We start from the raw sequence: 22,458 nt of genomic DNA on the forward strand, positions 1-22,458 counted from the left end.
TATGATTCAGAGAAATGTTGGCTTGCAGAAAAAATGGTCATGAAAGCACAGAATCATCAAATAGTCTGGGTTGGAAGTGACTTTTGAAGGTCATCTCATTCCAACACCCTGCTGTGGTCAGGGACACCTTTCACCTTCCAGGGCTCAGGGCCCCATCCAACCTGACCTTAAATGTTTCCAGGGATGTGGCATCCACCACCTGTATGGGCAACGTGTGGCAGCGTCTCACAACCTTTATCATGAAAAAATTTCTTCCTTTTGTCTAGTCTGATGTAGTTCAAAGCCATTACCCCTTGCTTCCAGGGGTGGAGCATCCATGAAAGTCCCCCTCAGCACAGCAAAGGGTGGGGAGACACAACATTCACCCATTCTGCCTAACTCCCCTCTTCTACGGGGCACGGGCTGTAGGTCACTTGGAGGAGACACTCTCGGGTAAAATCTGGGTGGATTTGGTCTCTTCTGTGCAACAGGGTCTTGAATTTTCATCCTGTGTTGGGGTTGACTGCTGCAGCACGGGCCAAGCCCAGGACTAGCCTTCTGCCCGTGGTACAGATAATGGGGTGGTGGTGCTGGAAGGGCTGTGTCTTTGCAGGCTGGGTTTGCAGGATGAGATGCTCTGCAGAGGCACCATCCATGAACATGTCTATCCAAAAGCCACCTCCTGTCTGTGTGGGAGCTGTTCTGGCCCAGACATTGCCCCAGACGGGGGCTCGTGTGCTTAGAGCTCCAGGACTGAAATGGCAATTACAAATCAATGAGGCTGCAAAGGCTCTCACGAGAGTCAAGCAGGAATATAATATTTTGGGTTATGCCAGAGTTAAATAGACCAATCTGAGGTACCTCTCTCCTAAATACCTGTGGGATTATGAGCCTAATGAATGGCAACATGGTGTCAGCAGCACCGGGCACGGTGGGAACTGAAAGGTGAGGCTGAGCTTGTGTTATGGGGCTTGGCCCAGAGCAAGCTGGGCTTTGGAGAGGTGCTGGCTCCTGAGGTGGCCTTGTGAGAGGTAGGACAAAGCTGGTGTGAGTCTGGAGACGCCTCATGTCTTGGCCAATGCATGGGGATGGTTGGGGGCTCCTCCTGGATGGATGATACTGGGAGATATAATGGGGACCGGCAAGAAACCCGCCCTAACAGGGATGTGTGCCACTGGGGGTGCCCTGAGATGCTGTGGCGAAGGCTGGGGAGGGTCTGGAGGAGCAGTCCTGCCCAGGCAGGGGATGGAGCGCAGCTGCTGCCAATGCCACCGCCAAGCTGAGCCTCCCACCCCACCGCTCCTGGAGCCTGCCTGTACCTGCTCCCAAGCCGATATTAAGCCTGCTCAAACACTGCACCGCCTTCTCCTCACATTGTTTTCTGTACCCCACACCCAGCACCAAAATAGCGATAACCCCCCCTTCCCCACCCTCCCGCGGTGACTCAGGCTGGCGAGCAGGCACACATCTGCTTCTCATTTACTGTGCGAGCGCTCTGACCCTTTTATTTCTATTCCCAAAGTCCTCCCGCCGGTGGCTTTCTCTCTGGGGGCGAGGGGAGAGGAGAGGAGAGGAGAGGAGGGGGAGGCTGAATCCCCGTCCTTCGCTCTGTGCTTTTCTGGAGCCCTCAAAAAAAAAAAGAAAAAAAAAGGTGTTTTATTTTGGAGCGGTGTTTTCGCGCAGGCTGGTGACAGCCTCACCCGGATCCGCATCCAAGTCCCTTGCAATCCCGTCCACTCCAGAAGGACGGCAGCCAAACCAGTTTTCCATGGTTAAGCTGGGCACATTTTTCCGCCGTGGTTGGTTGTATTTTTTGGTTGGTTTTTGGTGTTTTTCGTTGTTTTTTCGTTGTTTTTTTTTTTGCGTCAGGAAGTGAACCCACCCAGTGTGTGCGCGCCGTTCAATAGGAGCCTTTTTTTAATTTCTTTTCCTTTTTCTGGCTCTGAAGAAGAACAGGACGGGAGCGAGGGAAGGGGCTGGCCTGTTCTCCCAGGGGAGCTCAGAATGGAAGGAAATGGCTTTTTTGGATATTTTTAGGGCCGTGCTGGAAGGAGGTACCCACCACTGACGTGCTCATTGAGTTGCAATGTTGTGTGTCCATAGGGATATATCATATATATATATATATATATATATATATATATATATATATATATATATATAGTTATCCTGTATCACTCCCTACAGCAGGATCTGGGCATCTTGCACAAGGGGAAGGTGGTGGAGGAGAGCAGCTGCAAACACATGGGCAGAAAAGCCACCAGTGATGTCACATACCTCATGGCCCCTCATCCATCTCATGCCAGAGCTGCTGGAGGGACCAGCAAGCTGATGCTCAGCCAGGCCAGCTCTCATATGGATGTCTGGGGAAATCTGGGGAGTTTCCTCCTTCTCTCTTTTTTTTTTTCCCTCCTTTTGGTGGCGTGGGAGGGGGATTGTGTCACTTAAAGTGAGAATGAGTTTGCATGAGAGTGGGGTGGTTGCAGAAGACGACTGGAAACTGATCTGTTTCATTTAACATATTCCCCCTTCCCACACATGTTTGAGGTATATGTGTATGTGTGTGTGTGTGCGTGCATGTAGATACATATGGAGGGGAGATACTCACCAGCAACATCATCTGGAGTGTGGTCAGGAGAGCATCAAGGTTATGCAGAGTCATGTAGACAGGGACCTCTGAGGGTTTCAAGGAAAAAAAAAAAAAAGGATATTGAGCATCTCCAGCCTTACAGCATCTTCTGAAACCTCAGCAGAGAGGAGTAGAAGGGAGATGGTGCCCAGAGCAACCCCTCAAGCTCCAGACCTCCAAGGAGCTGCTTGAATAAGGGTGGGGGGATAAGGCTGAAAGAAAAGACTGTGGTCAGGTGTGACCATCTATAAAGTCTCCTGTCTGGTACCTGCCTGCCTGTGGTTAATTAATTTGCCCCTGCTCTGTGTGTAGATGAAGCCCTCAAAACACCATCTGGAGCCAGGCGGTGCCTTTGATGTAGCTCTGCTAATTGTTTATGTTTATTTGACCATTTATCACCAAGGATCCCCCTTTGCCAAAACCTGCTCGGCGCATCAGATGGCACTTGTCATGCAGCATGCAGACTTCATCAAGCTGCCACCCAGAAGTGACCCAGAGCTGCTGGTTTTTGGAGCTTTATATAAACTGTGGAACTGGGAGGTGTGCTGGGTAATTTAAACGAGCCGGAAAGAGAAAACTGAAGTGAAAACGTGGCCCTTCAATTATAGGAGGCATTGAACTCTATTCTGGCCCTGCCAGGGCTCCTGTTGGCATTTATCTGGGGGCCAAGAACTGTTTCAAAGGAAATAGGAGAGCCCTGGGGCATGGTCCTGGTGATGCGATCATAGAAATCACAGAATGGTTTGGGTTGGAGGGGACCTTAAAGATCATGTAGTTCCAACCCCCTGCCATGAACTCAACCTGTTCATCACCACATGTCAATCGAGAGCTCAGCCTGAGCAACAAGCCCATAGAGGAACTGAGGACAGAAGATATGGCCTTAACTTAAAATACCCCATGAACTGGGGTTGGATCCTGGTGGTCATGGAGCAGCAGCAAATCCCCAGTACAACCAGTAGCATCCAACTGTTCAGGTCACTGAGGGATGATCTGATTCATAATTTGCGATTTTGCCAGATCGTATCTGTACATAAACTAAGTTGTTGAGGTACGGAGTGCTTCATGTAGGCTCTGGGAGGCTGGAGTTAACCTGCAGGGATGGATTTGTTGGGAGATGCATAATATTTGCTGTGCTGTATAAGCAGTCTTTAAAAATTCACCAGGATGGATTCACAAAGGGCACAGGAGAGACTTAGGCTTCCACACCTTGACGAGCAAATGAGTGGCACCTGTAATCACTATTTACCTCCTTAAGCAAATAGTCCTTCACAAGTAATGCTGTAGCAGAGACATCCAGCAGATCTCCAGTACTGATGTGCCCCAGGTCTTCTTGGCTGGATAAACTTCTGCATGGATTTTGGAAACTGGGAAGAGAAGGGGTGAAATATGAAGTTGTTGGGATCACTGGAAGCTGTGGAGGTGGTTCTAGAACACCTTCTCTTTTGGATTCCCTCATGGGACTTAAGTGAAGATGGCTTTTTGGTGGCCAGCTTATAGGAAATTAATAGTTAAAAAAAAATTCAGTTTTATATAGTATGTGCAAATATACATAGTTCACATGGTCTCAACTTGCCAGCCAGATGTTGACATGGATGAATCCTTGTATGCCCAAGGATTTTGTTCAGAGATTAGTATGAATATTGAAGAGTCCGGTAGGTAATGGAGAAATACCAGGGTGAAGGTCACCTGTGTGATCTCAATCCCTGAAGCCTAAAAAATTTAATTATGTGATCAAACCATGCTCAACTTCTGGGGCTCTTCCATCTCACACATCCTTGGCTCTGTGGGGCCTGGCCAAAACGGGTTGGGCTGTCCCCTCCATGACTCCCTGACCATTCCTCTTCTCCCAGCACCAGTGGGAGGTCTCCATCTGTGCCAGCATTGCTGGGGCTCTGGTTGGCCTTTGCATTGGTGTCCTACGGATCATCCCCTTAAATTGTACTGACCTGTTCCACTTACAGAGGTGTTCCCTTGCCAGGAGATATGTGGGGTGATGCCACCTCTGCAGCCACCTATGGGGTTTCCTCCCTATCCTTGCTGCAAACAAGCATCTTCCATGGCAGATGTGACCTTCTCTGCATCCTTCCTCCCCAAAGCATCACTTTAGAAACCTCAGCCCTTTTCTCCTTTGTCCAGACCTAAGCGAAATCCATGAGTTTTTTGGCAAGATCCTCAGTTTTGAGTGGATGATCTGGTTGTGTACCTCTTAAAAGCCAAACACCCCCAACTTTCCCAGCTCAACCCCGTGTTTCCCGAGCGAGGCTGGTCCCAAGGGGAAGGCTGGCCCCGGTTACGGGAGGCTGGGGCGGGTGCCCAGCCCGGCAGTAAAAACCTGGTGCTATTGCTACGAGGCGGTTCCCCTCCCACAGCACCATCTTTGGGTCTGCAGAGTGGCTCCTGTCCTCTAAAAACCCAATCACTTCCTTGCGAGGGAGGCAGCGGTTGGTGTTGCCACGTTTTCCTCATCGTTTCAGGCACCTCGCCGGGAAGTGATTGAAAGGTGAGGAGTGCTCTGCCCCACCTTCCCGCCGGAGGGGAGAAACGCTTGGTACTGGGGTGGGTGGCTTAATAACATGTTCTCCTGGAGACAAGATGTTCAGAGGGCTGGTGTGCTTGAGGAAATACTTGCCTATTTTAGATTTTTCACCTTCCTATTTTTATTTTTTTTTTTAAATTAAAAAAAAAAACAACCACAAACAGAAAACCAACAAAAAACGGCTCTCTGCCTGCCTTCAAATAGGCTTTTAGGGATCCCAAGTCGTTCTTGGTCTTCCAGATTGGAGTGAAGTGCTTGGCTGAGGCAGTGGTGTTGTTCCTGTGGGGCCAACTTTGAGTAGGGTGTCGATGTGGGTGGCTTTGTTCAGGGATGTTTGCACAAGGGACTTGCTCAAGGTCATGGAGCAATCAGTGGATGCAGGAACAGAACCCCAACATCCCTATGCCCCTAAAACAAAATCATTGAATGGTTTAGGTTGGAAGGGACCTTTAAAGACTGTCTAGTTTAAACCTTCAAAGATCGTCTAGTTTAAACCTTCTTCCATAGGCAGGGACATCTTCCACTAGACCAGGTTGCTCCAAGCCCCATCCAACCTGGCCTTGGACACTTCCAGGGATGGGGCAGCCACAGCTTCTCTGGGAAACCTGTGCCAGTGTTTTTCCACCAAATAACAGAAGCAGGAGGTATCCATCACTGGCCAGAGTATTCCATAGAAAGTAGCTGTAATATTTTGACAGATTAGGGTGATCTCACATGCACATCTTAATTGCCTCATTACGAAGAGGCACAAATAAAACTGGGGGGGGCAATAACCCACATATATTTATGGGCTGATGGATGCAGCAGGCAGATCTACACAGACAGAACCACGGGTGGATGCAGAGGGAGAGCAGCCAGCCCACCCTGGCTGCTGCCTCTGTTCCTGCAGCCTGGAGCAGGGATTGGGAAAGAGGAGCAGGTAGCAAAGCAGCAGAGCCAAAGCATCTGTTCCTCAGGTTGCTCAGTGCCCTGGGCAGGGGAGGTGGTGGTAGAAAACAAATCAGGATGGGGAAAGATGATGAGATCTCCTGATGACTCTCCCATCCCTGGAAGTGTTCGAGGCCAGGTTGGATGGGACCCTAAGCAGCCTGGTCTAGTGGAAGGTGTCCCTGCCTATGACAGAGATTTGGAATGAAATGGGCTTTAAGGCCAACTCAAACCATTCTGGGATTCATTCTGTGATTCTCTGACTCCCTCTCCTGACGCAGGCAGCAGGCTGGGGTGGCCTGGGATACTCAGCATCCGGAATCTTGGTTTTGCCACCTCTGGGATGCTTTACTGGTTGGGCTCATGCTTCAGATGTAAAGCTCAAATTCCTCCAGGGGTTTTGTGTCAGCAAGGACTGACCGGGAGTGGGGGGCAGGATCTGGATGGGATGGGGGAGCAGTGTCCAGGGATGTCCAACCCCAGATTTATCCCTGGGCTTGCACCCCAAAGCCCACTTCATGTACAGAGGGGGTGAAGAGAAGAACTAGAGACACCTTGTTTTGCCTGGAAAAATGACATTTTGACACCAGTAGCAGGCAGAGATCAGCCAGAGCCTCAGGCTCCTTCCCCCGCTGTGCTGAATGCAGAATGAGCCCAGCATGGGGAGGCAGTTTGTTTACATCCCCAGCTTACCCTGGGGCACCCCCCTGTCTTTGGGGTGGCAATCCCATGGAGACTGACTATAGGCACACCAAAAAGAAGGGTAGCCAGGAACCAGCAGCTTCCTGAGGGGAAAATCATAGCAAAGAGAAGTCCAATCAATGCACATTTCAGGGTGAGTTGCTCCAAAAATCTCTATACAGATATCAAAATATTAAATAAACCCACATAAAATATAAATATGTACAACACTAATGTAAATTTTTAAATATGTACAATATACAAACAATAAAATATTAATGTGTTGTGATATTAATATATTAAAATGTTAGAGTATTAAAATACTGAAATATTGAAATGCTGCACATTATGGCAATTATGTTACACGCCAGCATAGAATTAAAGGCCAAAATTGCCATTTCCCAGCTAGGACTCAGGTTGTGAAGCGTTATCCTCACGGACGGAGCAGTTGGGAAAAGGGGGCATCCCCATCCCTGCCACAGCCCTGAACCAGGAGCCACACCTTGCACAAACCTGGGCTGTCTCCTCCAAGGGCTCAGCTTCCCAGGTCTTTGTCCCTGGGGATGAGGAAGGAGATGGGAAAGGGAAGTGCTGGTGAGGAGCCCTCACAGGTCACGGGTCTCCTGCTCCTGGCATTGAGCAACACTGAGATCCAGGGGCAGTATCCTGTCCCGTCTTCCCCAGGGCTCCTCCGAGCTGCATCCTCCATTTCCACCCATACAAATGAATATAGGCAATATTAGTTTGTTTCATCTATTTTCAATGCACATATCTGTAGAATCTATTGAGTATACTTCTGGGGTTTTTTAATTTACCACGATGCTAAATGAGTTTTTCGCCTCTCTCTCTGGTATTTCAATTTTACATTACTGGCTTGCAGGTGCCGTATTATACCGGAGGAGCTTGAAGTAAAAAGATTTAAAAAAAACTTTTTAAAAAAATAGAAGGGGTTTATGAGCAGAGGAGCGCCTGGATGAGTTTTGGGTCACCCAGGGAGTGCACGTTGCAGGTGGTTTATAATATTTCTGTGGTCCCCGGCTTGTATTTGGGTTTTTTCATCCATAAAGAGTACGAAGCTTAGCTTCCCCTGCCCCCTTTTTTTTCCTGTTGCAGCCTCAAGTGACTAAATCTGTTGGCAGAATGTGGGGAGAAGCAGTCTGACACCCGAATAGCATCTCCCAGCATAATTTTTTTTTTTTTATAAATCGTGCTTTTCCTGGCAAGAAAGTAATGAATGAGTTTTAAACATGACCATAAATGCAATGTTTTGCGATGTCATTCGCAGAATACATTTATTTTAGGTGCCCTCCACCCTTTCCACCATCTCCCTCCAGTTTATTTTAACAATGCTGTAATTTTCTATTATAAAATGGGATTTTTCTCTTTAACTCCATGTCATCTGCTCAGCTTTTGCATGTGTGTGTGTGTCTGTGTGTGCGTGCACTGGTGACATTTGTCACCATCAGATGCTATTTTTATGCCTGTTATTATTGAGGACCCCACCCTTGGCTTGGGGAGGGGAAGGGGGGAGTGCAGGAGCAGGGAGAGGAGGGAGGGGGAGGAAGGAAAACGTCAGGCTCAGCACACTTCCAGCCTCTGGCCATCAGCCTCCCCGGGGGCATGGGAACCATAAGGTCATTTCTCAAGCTCACTGAGCTCCAGAGCTGTCAAACCACCCTGCGAGTTTAAAAAATGCAAATGTATGCAAATGAGCGGGCTGCTTCTCTCTCTCTGCCTCCCTCCCCCCCCCCCCCCCCGTTTAAATGACATGAATCACCTTCAATTTTGCCAGCATCCTGTAAAGTTATCGGCTTGCCTAAGCACTGTGGTTAACAGAACCACTTCTCAAGAGGACCAGGAAGGGAAAAGAAAGGAAAACCAATCAATTTCCATCAAAAGCAACATCATTTTTTATATATTTTATATATATAAAATGTATATAAATATATATAAATGACATACCCCCTCGATCTCCCAATTCAATTTTTTCTTGCTGTGTAGTGAACAATTCACTAATTAGGGATAACGAAGTTTAGTGCCCAGAAAAAAACCTCTATAAAAACATTTCTCAAGGTAGTCTGATATTCTGATTTTCTGATCTTTGGCACTTGGGGTGAACTGGCAGTAAAAGATCAAAATAGGCTTGTAGGAAGACATGTTCCTTCATGCAAGGAGCTCCTTTAACACTAATGCTCCTTCCAAACAAAAATAAATGAGTAGAAGATGAAAACAGCAATAGAAATTTAATTGCTCATGCTTATTATTCGAGATACAAAGCCCTAAAAAAGGAAGTTGTCTTTTCCTCCCTGGCTCAGGGGTTATTTATTATCTCACACTCCACTTGGAGAACACATTGGGTTTGCTGTCATTTATCAGCGATTTTCAAGGGGGATTTGATACGGGGCTGGTGGGGCTCGTAAAGGAGTGTAGCTGGTTAATGTGGTTAAGCACAGCACACTGTAATGAATCAATTTGTTTCAGACAACAGAGGTAATTAGAGTGGAGGTAATGGGCACACCACGGGACGCGGGACTGGAGCATCTTCCTTCCACCAAAAGTGCCAGTGGCTGAGGCTGAGGGGGCTCGGGGGGCTGTAATTCCCGGTTCCTCTCCCCAACTCTGGGCATGGGGAGGTGGCTGCAGAGGCCTTCCCATGGTGCCAGCCCCCTGGGAGGCTTCACTGGTCAGGGACAGCTGTGCCTGCTCCCCGTGTGGCTCCCACCAGGCTTGTGGTCCATCACCTCTCCCCAGGTGTGCTCCGTCTGGGTTGCACCGTCTTCCCAAGGCCTTTGCTCACCGGCTCCCACATGCGAGTTTTTGGCAGTGCTGGTTAGGTATGGGCAGATATCTGTGAGTTCTCAGCTGGAGGATGGCCCTGCGGAGGGAGGAGAAGGGAGACAGCATTCCTTTTCCCACGGGAATGTTCGCTGCTGAGTCTGATCCCCTCTAGGGGCCCCTCGGGCTTCGCCAAGGGTCGCTGGCTTCCTGGACAAGGTGAAGTGTGGATTTCTGTGGACAACCTCCATCAGGCCAGGCTCTTTCCACCCCTGAGGGCTGGTGGGAGGTGGGAGGGTGGGAGCCAGCCCCTCACCATGAGGTAGTCCAGGTCCCACAGCTGGTGAGAAGGAGGTTTGGAGTGAGTGCAGCCAGACACTGAGCAGGGAGGGACACCCAGGACATGGCAATAGATCCCAGGAGAGATGCCGAGGTGGTGTGGGGTGGAATTGGGAACCTGACAGAGGTGCAGGGGGTGGGATTGGGAACCTGATGGTCTCAGCTGTGTGAAAGGGGGTGGAGGGGGGCTGCAGTTTCACTTACAGGTACCCTGAGTTCTCTCAGGGATGAACTGCTCGGCTCTGAACTGGGTGTCTACCTGCAGCAGGGCCACGAGCTGGGGCTGGTAGAGGTGACACTGCTTGAACACATGCTCTGTGTCCTGGGGGTTTCCAAAGGGTTAGTGTATTCAAAGTTATTCTGTCTGTTTGATGTATTCTGTGTGTGAGGGGATTAATGTATTCGTCGCCTGCTGGAGGAAATCACTCTCCTTTCCTGGGATTTCTCATGTGCAAGGGCTGCTGGAGCCATGTGAAAGAGGAAACATCTTACAGATTAAAAAATGGCAAAAAGAAATCAGGTTTTCCTCTTGGGTGTGGGCTTTTTGCTTCCGAGTTTTCCTTTGAAGCTAAAACTGCTCTAGCAGGGGAAGATGTCTGCCAGATGCACAGGGCATTTGATACCATGCTGACAAGTCCAAGCAGGACTGGGAATGAAGCAAGCTCAGCTCATGGGAGAAGATGGCAGACAGCAATCTGTGTCTGGCCAGGTCCTTGCTCCCTCTTTTTCTTCCTCTGAGCATTTAGGTACAGTGTGACATAAATCCTTGCTTGCCTCCCCACTCCCAGATCCCTCAGCAAGACATTCCTGTGTGGGTTGTCCACATGCTGAGGTGACGTGGGATAAATTCCGGGCATGAAGTAGCAGAATTGGATACCTGCTTGTCCATTAGGATCACTCTCCTACTGCAGCAAGTAGCCATGACCCTCCTATATGGGACATCCAGTTGTACCAGTCCCAAGAACAATGGTGTAGATGGGATGGGCACTCCCTGGCTCTCCTTATTTAAGCTGTGTGGGTGCTGGGACTTGGCAGTGTGAAGCAATACAGCATCACACTTTCCCCACATAGCTCCTGGCAGGGCAAATCCAACATGTGCCTGGAACAATGTTGTCTCTGGGAGGATGTAGAAGAAACCCGATGGGAGGGAGTCATTGCACAAGGTTCCTGAGAGAGGGATGTGAAAGAGAAGAGGGAACTTGTGGTGGTTATGAAAAGGTGAATGGAGTGGGAATCGAGTAGAGGAGGATGGAGACAAAGAAGGAGATGAAAAGATGTGGAGGGAAGCAGAGTTTAGATCACAGAGGACCTGGAAGGAGTTGAAGGTGGCATGGAGACACAGTGGGGCCGTGCAAGTGGGAGGTGATTACAGGGGTCCAAGTGAGGTGGGGGAGAGAAGGACACAGAGAAGGCAGCATCATTTTGGCTTCACTGTTTGGGAATCTCCTGCTAACACTCCGCTGCCTGTGCTTTGTCCTAGGGCACTAAATGAGAATATGGCCAATGGCATTGAAGATCTTATCGGGATCCCATTCCCGAACCACAGCAGCGAGGTGTTGTGTGGTCTGAACGAGCAGCGGCACGACGGGCTCCTCTGCGATGTCATCCTCATCGTGCAGGACCAGGAGTACCGCACCCACCGCTCCGTCCTGGCTGCCTGCAGCAAGTACTTCAAAAAACTCTTCACTACCGGCACTTTAACAGACCAGCCCTATGTTTACGAGATTGACTTTGTCAAGCCTGAAGCACTTTCTGCCATCCTCGAGTTCGCCTACACCTCAACGCTCACCATCACCACCTCAAACGTCAAGCACATCCTCAGCGCTGCCAAGATGCTGGAGATCCAGAGCATTATCAATGTATGCCTTGAAATCATGGAGCCCGACAGAGAGGCCGAAGAGGAAGACGACAAAGAGGACGAAGATGATGACGAAGATGAAGACGAAGATGAGGAGGAAGAGGAGGAGGAGGAAGTGGAAGATTTCGTCAATCAGGAGAACCTAACCGATGTACAAGAAGTAAGCTGCCACCAAAGCCCTTCTGAGTCTGATCTTACTGAAGAAGCATATCCAGAAGCACCTAAAGATTTTCCAAATCACTTCCCAGCCAGTAACTCCTCTGGACACCTGGGCATGATACGAGACTTCTCCATCGAGTCCTTGTTAAGTGAAAACCTGTACCCTAAGGCAAACATCCCGGAAAGAAGGCCAGCTCTCTCTCCCTTCGCCCCCAGCTTCTTCCCCCATCTATGGAACGGAGACTTTAGCTCCTTCTCCCAGCTGGAGGAACCACAAGTAGACAACGGCCCCTTGGATCTGGTGATCAAAAAGAGGAAGATCAAGGAAGAGGAAGAGAAGGAAGACCTGCCTCCGCCTCCTTTCCCTAATGACTTCTTCAAGGACATGTTTGCCAACACCGCAGCAGCTCCCTTAGGGCATATTAAGGCAGAGACTGACTATAGCGCTTATCTGAATTTCTTAAGCGCTACCCAGTTCGGAGGAGTTTTTCCTCCATGGCCCCTGGAGGAAGAGAGGAAAATAAAGCCCAAGGCGTCCCAGCAGTGCCCCATCTGCAACAAAGTCATCATGGGAGCCGGCAAGCTGCCCAGGCACATGAGGACCCACACGGGGGAGAAGCCCTATATGTGCAATATCTGTGAAGTTCGCTTTACCAGGTGTGCATTGGGTACCTCTGCCATGTGTGGGAAGGGGGATGGTGGTGGTTGGAGGGGCCACGTCATGACCCGTGGCTGATTCCTGAGCTACTCTTTTCTTTTTCAACCCGTAAAAAAGTAGGAAAGAAAGCAGAGCATGGTTTCTATCCCTTCAGGGAAAAAAAAAAAAAAAGAAAAAAAAAAGGAGTAAGGGAGGAGAGTGAGGAGGGTGGAGGAAGAAAAATGAACCTACTGATTTTTGTGGGTTGTGGATGACATCCACAACTGACTGGATCCATCCCCTCACTGGACAAAAGCTTAAATAAGTAACAGGATATTTTCAACCCCACAATAGTTCACCACAGTGGGACCAGAGTGAGCTGGAAAACAGATGGTCAAGCAGCCAAGGAGGCTTCATCTCTAGTGTGCTGGGAGATGCATTGAGTTGGGAGGGCCGTTTAGCCACAGGATGTAATTAGTTTGGGTTTGCACATTTTGGCACCAGTGTAGACCACAACCGAGTTGCACATGTTTGGACATGACAGTATCTGGGTTTTCTGAGGCTGGAGCAGTCCAAATTATTATATGTTACAGTGCGGTGGGGGTCAGTCTCTTCTCCAGAATAACAGGCAACAGGACAAGGGGAAACTGCCTCAGGTTGCACGAGGGGAGGTTTAGATTGGATACTGGGAAAAATTTCATCATAGAAGGGGTTGTCAAGCATTGGCACAGGCTGCCCAGGGCAGTGGTGGAGTCTTCATCCCTGGGGGGATTTAAAAAATGTGTTGTTGTGGCACCTGGGGACATGGCTTGGTGGACTTGGTAGTGCTGGGGGAACAGTTAGACTCATAGAATCCTAGAATGGTTTGGGTTGGAAGGCACCTTAAAGACCATCTCGTTCCAACCTCCCTGCCATGGGCAGGGACACCTTCCACTAGACCAGGTTTATCAGAGTCCCATCCAACCTGGCCTTGGACACTTGCAGGGATGGGGCAGCCACAACTTCTCTGGGCATCAATTGGAGCAGGCTGTACAAATCTAATGCTCCAGCTTGAAACCCTTCCCTGCAAAGCTGGGCAAATTTAATCAGCGAGCAGAGACAAATAGATTCCTGGACCTGCTTTTGCTGAGTATAATTAATATCTAATGAGGACAATCTTTACCATAATAATAAAGCTTTCTGACAAGAGCATGGTATTTCAGCTCCTGGCTGCGTGTGAGAGAGAGCCCTATTAAGCTGGGGCGGGAAAACCAGAGGAAAATAATCTGCGCAGTAGGCAGAGGCGAGCTCCTGACAATGGCCAGACACCTGGGGTGCTCCTGCATTCAGCCTGCCTTTTCTTCTCCTGTCCTATGATAATATTCGAATGGAAGATATGCAGATGATGAGGATTTGACCTGAAAATAAATTTCCATGCTCCCCTCCATTAACGCAGCAGACACCGCATTATGATGCGGGGAGCATCATGCCTCGGGCGGGCACATGCGACGTGAGCCTGGCTCACCCTGCTATTTTTAGGGGAAGGGCCACTGCACGGTGATAATTCCTGCCTGCAGGAATTCGGATCCGGCTCCTGCTGGTGCTGCATCCCCAGGTTAACACTGGGTTGTTACTTCCAGACAGGTGGTTCACCCCGGTGGTTGTGGTGGCATCCCAGGCTGGAGGGACCACCTGGCCAGCCCGTGTTACTCTCCTGCATGTGGTACTGATTGCTGATGAGGAAATAGCTTGTCTTGACCCATCACTGACACTTTCCCTACAAGGGACATAATAGGGCCAAGCCCTTCCAGAGGGCTCCCAAAGTCCTTTACATGCAAGGGCAGCATCGTTGGGCTTAGTTTGGGGAAACCGAGGCACAGAGAAATGCTGGTACTGGTTCACTTCGAAGGTTAGTAGGAGGGTTCAGGTGAGAGTTCAGGCATCCTGACCCCTAATCCAGGCAGCTTAAATCAGCACCATGGAGGTTAAAAGCTCCATGCAGAGCTGGTCTACCATGGCCCATCGCTAACACAGGGTGAAACCCAACAGCTTTGACATCCCCCATATGCTCAACAGCTTCTAAATACAGAGCTCAGGTGTAGTGGGACTTTAACCCAGAAAAAAAATGACAAAATTGGGACTGACCCAGTGGTGCAGTCTCCCATCATCACTGATGAAAACTAAGTTGTTTGTGTGGGTCACCTGACACTGAGCTGAGCGCAGGAGGGATTTTTCCTTCTCTAACACTCTGGGCAAAGTGGAAATCTCAAAACATTGGTTTGTTTTTAAATGTGTTTGGAAGGATTTTGAATAGCAAACAGCTATTTGGTTTTGTTTGAGGTGGGTTTTTTTAGCCATTTGCAGCATTACTCTGATGTGAGAACTCTCCTTTAGGAAAAAGTGTGTTTTTAAGCAAAGTGGAGTGATTGAGATGTAGGAAGAGATTTCTGTCGAGATTTCCTCAATGCTGCCACTTACATTAGTGTTTTGCTCTCAGGGGGGAATCTCGTGCTTCCTGAAAGCATCAGACTTGTGCCCCACAGTGCCTTCACTGGGGAGATGCAAGCCCAGATGGTCCCTTTTGGGGTCCCCTGGGAATGAGATGCAGGGAAGCAGAGGTTCCCAAATGGGATTTCTGAGTGAATCAGTCCTTTGCGTTATTTCTGCCTTTTAAAGAATTGCGTAGGAGCAAATCTACTGGGGAAAATAGAGAAAATATATTTTCCTGGGTGGGGAGTCCACCAACCTCCCCATCAGATCCCTTCCCCTCCACATCAGTAGGATGTGAGGACCCCCCATGCACCTGGATGTGCCACTCCCACTGCCCAGGGACATCTGATCTCAGGAAGCAGGACTTCATTTAATAGCTCATTAATTTTTTTCCTTAAACAAAGGCTGCTCAGCCTCTAGTCTGCTGTTTCACCCTGCTAGAACGCTGGAGAAAACTGCAAATATTTCAGCTTTTCCACCAAGACAGCCTCAGAGTGCTCAAGGAGAAACTGTTCCAGCCGGAAAGGTTAACATTATTTGTTCCTATTATTTGTGTTGTGACAGCTCGCAGAGCCCTAATCGCTCTCCTAATGCAATTGCATTAAGGTTATTCACACACACGGAGTGTGGATCTCCGTCGGAGAGCCTGTGAGCCCAGCTCCCGGCTCACAAAGCCTGTGTCCCCCACGCCACATCCTCCCCGGGGTGCTCCACCACAACCGGAGCATCCCACCCCGCCCCCAGCCTCTGAGCTGCTCCAGGTAGAGCCATAAACCTTCTCTTACATCCCCCCGGGGCGTGGGGGGATTGGGTTTCTCCCTGTCTGCTGCCGGAGATGGGAAACAGCCTGAAAAGAGCTTTGCCTGTGTTTACATTATGCAGTCCTGGCACGCGGCGTGTTTATTAGGAAAAGCGATCCCGCTAGGTTAAACATTACATATAGAGGTTTAAATTAAATTATAGGTGGGGCTGGTGGCTCTGCTTTTTATTAACGCTTCCCACCACCTCGCAGTACGAGCCCCCTGCCTTCATCCGTGTGTGCGAGTTCGCCACGTTTTATCTGCTCGGGGTGAAATTTTCCGTGCTGCTTTGTCTTCCGCTGAGCCCTTTCGGGGGAAATGCACCCTTGTGAAAAATCTTGGGAAAACAGCAGCTTTAAAAATGTCAGAGTGGGAAGTCAGGGTCTGACCCTGAGCTTGGCGCAGGGACGGGGAGATGCTTTTTTTTTCCTGTCTCCCTAAAAATCTGTAGGTGCAGGACAAGGCTGGGACCAGTTTCCCAAAGTCAGTAAAGCATCATCCGGTGAAGAAGTGGCTCTCCTCCTAGGGATACTTCTCTGTATCCTTGATCCTGAGGGATTGGTGTACAGGGGTGGCCAGACCAGGGCTGCACTCCTCATGGACTGGCTGACACCAGTGTGCTGCCAGGCATGTCACCAAAAGCTACTTCAGTGTGCACACAGGCAGGGTGGCAAAAATTAGTGCAAAGGTAGCACCTTGCATGTTTTGAGGGCTTGACCTGGCAGAATACATACATTTTTTTCAGGGGTGGTTTTTATATTACATAAATCAAAATATCGTAACATGTACTTATGTTATGTATCATATAATTTATAATGCAATTATATTTTTAAACCATAATAAATAGTATTATATACTGTTTAATATTTATCTAAAATATGTAATACAGTTTTATATGAGATATCTATGATATATAGGTTTTATGTATAATAATGACATGACTCCATGTGTTCTACATATAACCCCAGTATTAGCACTTTGGAGGGTTCATACCAAAAAGCATTTTGTAAAACAATATGAATTTTCATACTTTGCTCTTAACTTGAACTCCACTGGTGCAACCTAGCTGAGCAGTGCTCAGCTCAGTTCAGCTGCAGACAGCTTTACAGTTTTATAATCATACGCTTTAGATGTGATTTTTTTTTGACTGCAGAAGGAAACGTTTATTGCAGGGGGGAGGAAACAGTGATTGGACTGCCAGCGTGAGAAAATATTTTTGCTTTTAGATATTTGCCTTAAAAAAAATAAAATATATTATATATATATATATATTTGTAAATAAGTACCATTGGGATGGATATTATGCTGTTCCATGGCTAGATCTGAAAACCTTCTCCATACTGTTGAGTGAGGCTGGACGTGTGCTGGCCTTGGAGACCATGGCAGCGAAGGATTGAGTGCCTGGGAGCTGCACCTCTGCCAGCACCACCCTCTGTGATGCTCCTGCTCCAAATGAAAGCCTCCTGAGACACCGTGTGGTCAGTGCAAGGATAAAATGAAAGGAAAATCCAAGAGGGACTTAAATTAAGCAGTATTTTCAGCCCACGGTGCCAGACTCTTGAATCTGAACAAATTTCTCTACTTGCAAGCAGGAATAGGGCTGTGCTATATTAGCTATTCCCTAATTTAGATATGCACAGATAGATATATTCCCATGTTTAGATACTCGCCCTCTGTAACTCTCTGACAGGAGGGGGGGAGCCAGGTGAGGGTCAGGCTCTGCTCCCCAGGGAAGGGGAAACGGCCTCAGGTTGCACCAGGGGAGGTTTAGATTGGATACTACGGAAAATTCCTTCACTGAAAGGGTTGTCCAGCCCTGACACAGCTGCCCAGGGCAGTGGTGCAGTCCCCATCCCTGGAGGGGTTTAAAGGCCGTGTGGATGTGGCACCTGGGGACAAGGGGGAGTGGTGGCCTTGGCAGTGATGGGGGAATGGTTGGACTTGATGATCTCAGGGGTCTTCTCCAGCCTTAATGATTTTATGTTTCCCTACTTTTGGGGTTTATTCCAGAGGGCTTTTTTCCTCCAATTTAAGCTGGTTTTGATCTCTCTGAGATGGGCTGCAAACTCCTGACGTGTGTGTGTGATGTTTATGTGCCCAGGAAAGAGAAGGTGAATGCAAAAGATCAACCTGCAAGAGCATCCACGCACTGGGGGAAGCCCCAAGACAGGCTTCCCACCTTTCCTCTCCTGACCCAAAGAGCAACCCCAACCCCACCCCTTCCAGCCCACGCCGCCCTGACCAAGTGCCTTTTTTTCCTCTCACAGGCAGGACAAGCTCAAGATCCACATGCGGAAGCACACGGGGGAGCGGCCGTACCTGTGCATCCACTGCAACGCCAAGTTCGTGCACAACTACGACCTGAAGAACCACATGCGCATCCACACGGGCATCCGGCCCTACCAGTGCGAGTTCTGCTACAAGAGCTTCACCCGCTCCGACCACCTGCACCGCACATCAAGCGGCAGAGCTGCGGATCGCGCGGCCCCGGCGCGGCCGCAAGCCGGCGGCGTGGCGGGCGGCCGGCCTGCTCTTCGCCCCCGGCGGCCCGCCCGTGGAGAGCGGCTTCGTGATGCCGCCCACGCTGGAGGAGATGAGCGGCCACCTCGGCAGCACGGCCATGTGCCTTCCCGGCCCCAGCCCCAAGCACTTCTTGAGCGGGGCCAAGGCCTCCTTCAGCCTGCAGGAGCTGGAGAGCCAGTTCGAGGAGACCCAGAGGAAGCTCTTCAGGCGGGCCCAGATGGACATGGAGAGGAACGCGGGGATCTTCGCCTTCGCCCTGGGCCACAATGAAAACCTCGCTGCCCAGCCCTTCTTCCCGCTCCCCGACCCTTGGAGCACAGGCTTCAGTGGCCTGGCAGGGCTGGGCCACGTGGCTCCCATCTCAGAGGCAAGCAACTAAACCCGCTCCCGGTCCCACCATGCGCCTGCTCCCTTCCCAGCAAGGCAACCAGCTTCCTCGGGGCCCCCACCTGCCCTTTTGCATCACTGGACTCCCAATTAACTCTTTGTCCCCTTGCTGCCATGGGGCTTGGGGCACTGGGTTGTCCCTGGGGAGAGCAAGGAGTGGGCAGGTGCTGTGTCCCCTGGCCACTGGCACTTTAGACTCTGGATGCACTTGGCTTTGGGGCCATCAGGCACTCACTGTCCCACCCAGCCACCCACCACTCATGGCTCCATCTGGGAAGGCCAGGCCAGGACTGCTGCTCTCTTCAACGCTCCCAAAAATGTCACTTGCCTTAGTCCAGGGCACAGCCATCACTTTGAGATGGCTCTTCTGGGGGAAATACTCCCCATTTTCCACCTGCAGAGCCCACTGGACACCAACAAGCCGTCCAGACTTGGTTTTGTTCTGTTACATTCCTTGGCCCTTTTGGTCAAAAGGACTTTTCTCTTTTCGATATTTTTTTTTTTATTCTTTTTTTGGTTTTGTTTTTGGTTGGTTGGTTGGTTCGGTTTGGTTTTTTTGTTTTTTTTAATTAATTCCCACGTCTGGCAGCGATATTTATCCTACAAGGGATAAAGGGGAGGGTCAAGCAGCCACGCTGGGAGAGGGAGGATCCTGGCCTTTGACTTTCTCAGCAGTATATCAGATTTACAGGGCTGGCGAAAGCCCTTGATCTGCAGCATGAGTTGGGACCCTAAAAACATATTAAAAAAAAAAAAAAAAAAAGGAGATAAAAAATCACCCAGCTGCAAAGCTGGGTGTAAAAGGGGGATTTACTTATTTTGGTTCTTTAGCTATTTCAAACTTTCAAAAGGAGAACCAAAGCCTATTTGAGTATTTTAACTTCAGTGCTTGAAAGGTGAAGGAAAAGTTTTGGAAGAATCAGAAATGTTTCAATATTGAGCTTTCATTAAACCCTTGCTTTGCGAAAATGAACCACGTGGGAATTTCAAATTGAAAAAGTCGTTTCAAACCAAAGAGTCAGAATTCGCCGCCACTGACCATTCTGAAAAGTCTGGGGTTCTGTCCTTAGTTCCCTTGAATTCCTATATATATATGTTTTGATGACAAAAATTTACAAAACACACTCACGTGTCCCCGAACGTGCAATGTTGATGGGAAAAAATTGAGTGTGGAAATATCCCTGCTGCTTGTCTCAAGGGATCTTTGTGAAAAAGAAGTTCACTAAAGGTGTCTTGGTGGTTATATTGTCTACTTGCCAGCAAGCAGAAATGCTATTTCTTCACTCTTTGTTAGCTCAGAAGATAAGAGGGTAACATATTTAGGGTGCTCCAAGCTGAAGGTGACCAACAGGTTTGGGGTGTCTCCCCAGCATCCCTGCAGACCCCATCTTGGCCACTCCATCTAAGGGTTCTTTTGAGGCCAAAAGAGCAGCAGATTGGCTGGAATTGCCCTGTCAGCCTCCTTCAGCTCTGAAACCATGAGCTACTCTGATGGATAAAGGGTTTTGGTGACCATCTCCCTCCCATGGCTCCTCTTAGATGAGCCATGGGAGGGAGATGTGGTGGGACCCCAGTTTCAGCCTTGGCTGACATGTCTTGCATTGAGTGTCCCAGGAAGCTGGTTTTACATGAAACCAGCACTTGAATATGTAAATGGTACAAACTGGGGCTTTTTTATTTCTCTTTTTACTGTTACCTTTCGACGTCAGCAAAATCAAAGGGAATGAGAGGACCGCGGGTTCATGAATTTTTTGGTTTGTCCATCAGTGAAGTGGTGGCTGGATGAGAATCTCACCACCAGAGCATGGAGGGGGATACATGGGATCTGAGTTCTGCCCCCATGAGGGTTTGAAGGACATCTGCTCTGAGACCACCCGTAGCAGAATGATCCCAAGGAACTGCCCAACACTCACTTCCTCCTCCACAAAAGAAATCCACAGAGACTCCACGTGCAACAAAAGTCAGCGGAGAGAAAAAGAGAAGAAGAAAAAAATCTTCTTAAAACTGCAACGAACTTTTTCTTTTTAATCCATATCAAGTTCTTACAACAAGCAACATTTGCAGATGACTGGTTCCTTCAGGTGTTTTTTTGTCTACTATTCGGAGTCATTGTAAATATCCAAAGATGCTGAGTACTGTATAATCTGCAAGGACTTGAAGCAAGGTGTTTTTTCTGTCTTGGTTTGTTTGTTAGGTTGGTTGGGTTCTTTTTTTTCTTTTTTTTTTTTTTTTCCTATTTGTCTAAGTGGGGATAAACCTTTGCAATTTTTCTATTTATAACTATTTTTATGTGATTGCTTTATGTACAAAACAACGGAAAAAAATCAAAACAAAAAAGTAGAGAGAAACACACACACACACACACAAACACACAAAGAAATTTGCCTTAGTTACTCACGGGACAATCACCCTTAACTTTGATCAGTGCTAAAAAGTGGATGGGAAAAAAAAAAAGAGAGACTAAATCCTTTTATGTATTTATTAAACTGTATTAATTGATGCTTTTAAATTATTAGCAGGACTTGATTCTCTTGCCTGTGGCCACGGTGAGAAGGCAAAGCCGCTGCAGTTGCTGACCCGCGTGGCCTCAGCTTTTTGGATGTTTGCCCGGCACACAAGTCTGTGCTTTCCAAAGGCACCTTTTGGAAAGCCGAAACAATCACTTCTGAGTGAAGCATCGAGCCGGTACAGGCTCCACCCCGAGGGGCCGTGGGCGTTGTGATGCTGGTGATGATTGCGGAGTTAAGGTTGATTTTCCCGCGTTGGCGCTGGGTTGGGTAGGGTTGGAGGGACCTGAGTGCTGGCAGTGATTGTGTTTTGGGGGGGAGAGGGAGGATTAGAGAAAACCCTATTTCTTCCCATTTTGATGTTGTGTGGTGAGTCCAGGCCACAGGTATCCACATGTGAGCCCAGCTAAGCGTGGAGGTGCCTTCCTGGGGCTCTGCTTCCTTTTCACAGCCAGGATGGGTGTGCTGAACAGCAGCTTTGGGCTAGAGGGTCTCGGGGCTCTGTCCCAGCTCAGGGTGTGGTGGCTTCTTATTCATCTCACCAGGCTCCAGAGGCCTGGCTGCAGCAGGGACTGATGAGCACTGGGCTGATCCCACAGCGTGGGCAGCAGGGGAGGGGGGGATTCTGCCCCTCTGCCCCCTCAGGTGAGATCCCCCTGCAGAGCTGCCTCCAGCCCTGGGGAGCAACAGCAGAGGTCCTGGAGCTGCTGGAGTGAGTCCAGAGGAGGCCACAGAGATGCTTCAAGGGCTGGAGCCCCTCTGCTCTGGAGCCAGGCTGGGAGAGCTGGGGGAGTTCACCTGGAGAAGAGAAGGATCCAGGGAAACCTGAGAGCCCCTTCCAGTGCCTAAAGGGGGTTTAGAAGAAAGATTGGGACAAATGTTTTTAGCAGGACTGTTGCAATAGAACAAGGGGAAATGGTTTTAAGCTGAAAGAGGGGAGATTCAGACGAGATAGAAATTTTTTACAATGAGGGTGGCAGAACACTGGAACAAGTTGCCCGGAGAGTTGGTGACTGCCCCATCACTGGAAATATTGAGGACAAGGTTGGATGGGGCTTGGAGCAACCTGTTTTAGTGGAAGATGTCCCTGCCCATGGCAGGGAATTGAACTAGATGACCTTTAAAGGTCCCTTCCAACCCAAATCCTTTAATGATTCTGTGAGCACAGCTGATGCAAACATGAGCCCTATAATTCATGTGGCCACTCAGGAGTTGCAGAATTTCCTTGCTATTTTCTGAAGGAGGTGCAAAG

The 22,458-nt window shown here is 49.0% G+C and overlaps 1 protein-coding gene across 1 annotated transcript in view; it reads left to right on the forward strand.

The window, feature by feature from the left end:
- ZBTB7C (zinc finger and BTB domain containing 7C) overlaps positions 1–21,141 on the forward strand; it is a 117,384-nt gene extending 96,243 nt beyond the window's left edge. Inside the window, 4 exon segments of the mRNA XM_032676720.1 lie at positions 11,347–12,540; positions 18,057–18,238; positions 18,241–18,261; positions 18,264–21,141. Coding sequence (XP_032532611.1) covers positions 11,347–12,540; positions 18,057–18,238; positions 18,241–18,261; positions 18,264–18,691 — 1,825 coding nt within the window. The 3' untranslated portion in view covers positions 18,692–21,141.
- Positions 21,142–22,458: the final 1,317 nt, after the last annotated feature.

This window comes from Chiroxiphia lanceolata, chromosome Z (assembly GCF_009829145.1).
Source record: "Chiroxiphia lanceolata isolate bChiLan1 chromosome Z, bChiLan1.pri, whole genome shotgun sequence".
Taxonomy (NCBI): domain Eukaryota; kingdom Metazoa; phylum Chordata; class Aves; order Passeriformes; family Pipridae; genus Chiroxiphia; species Chiroxiphia lanceolata.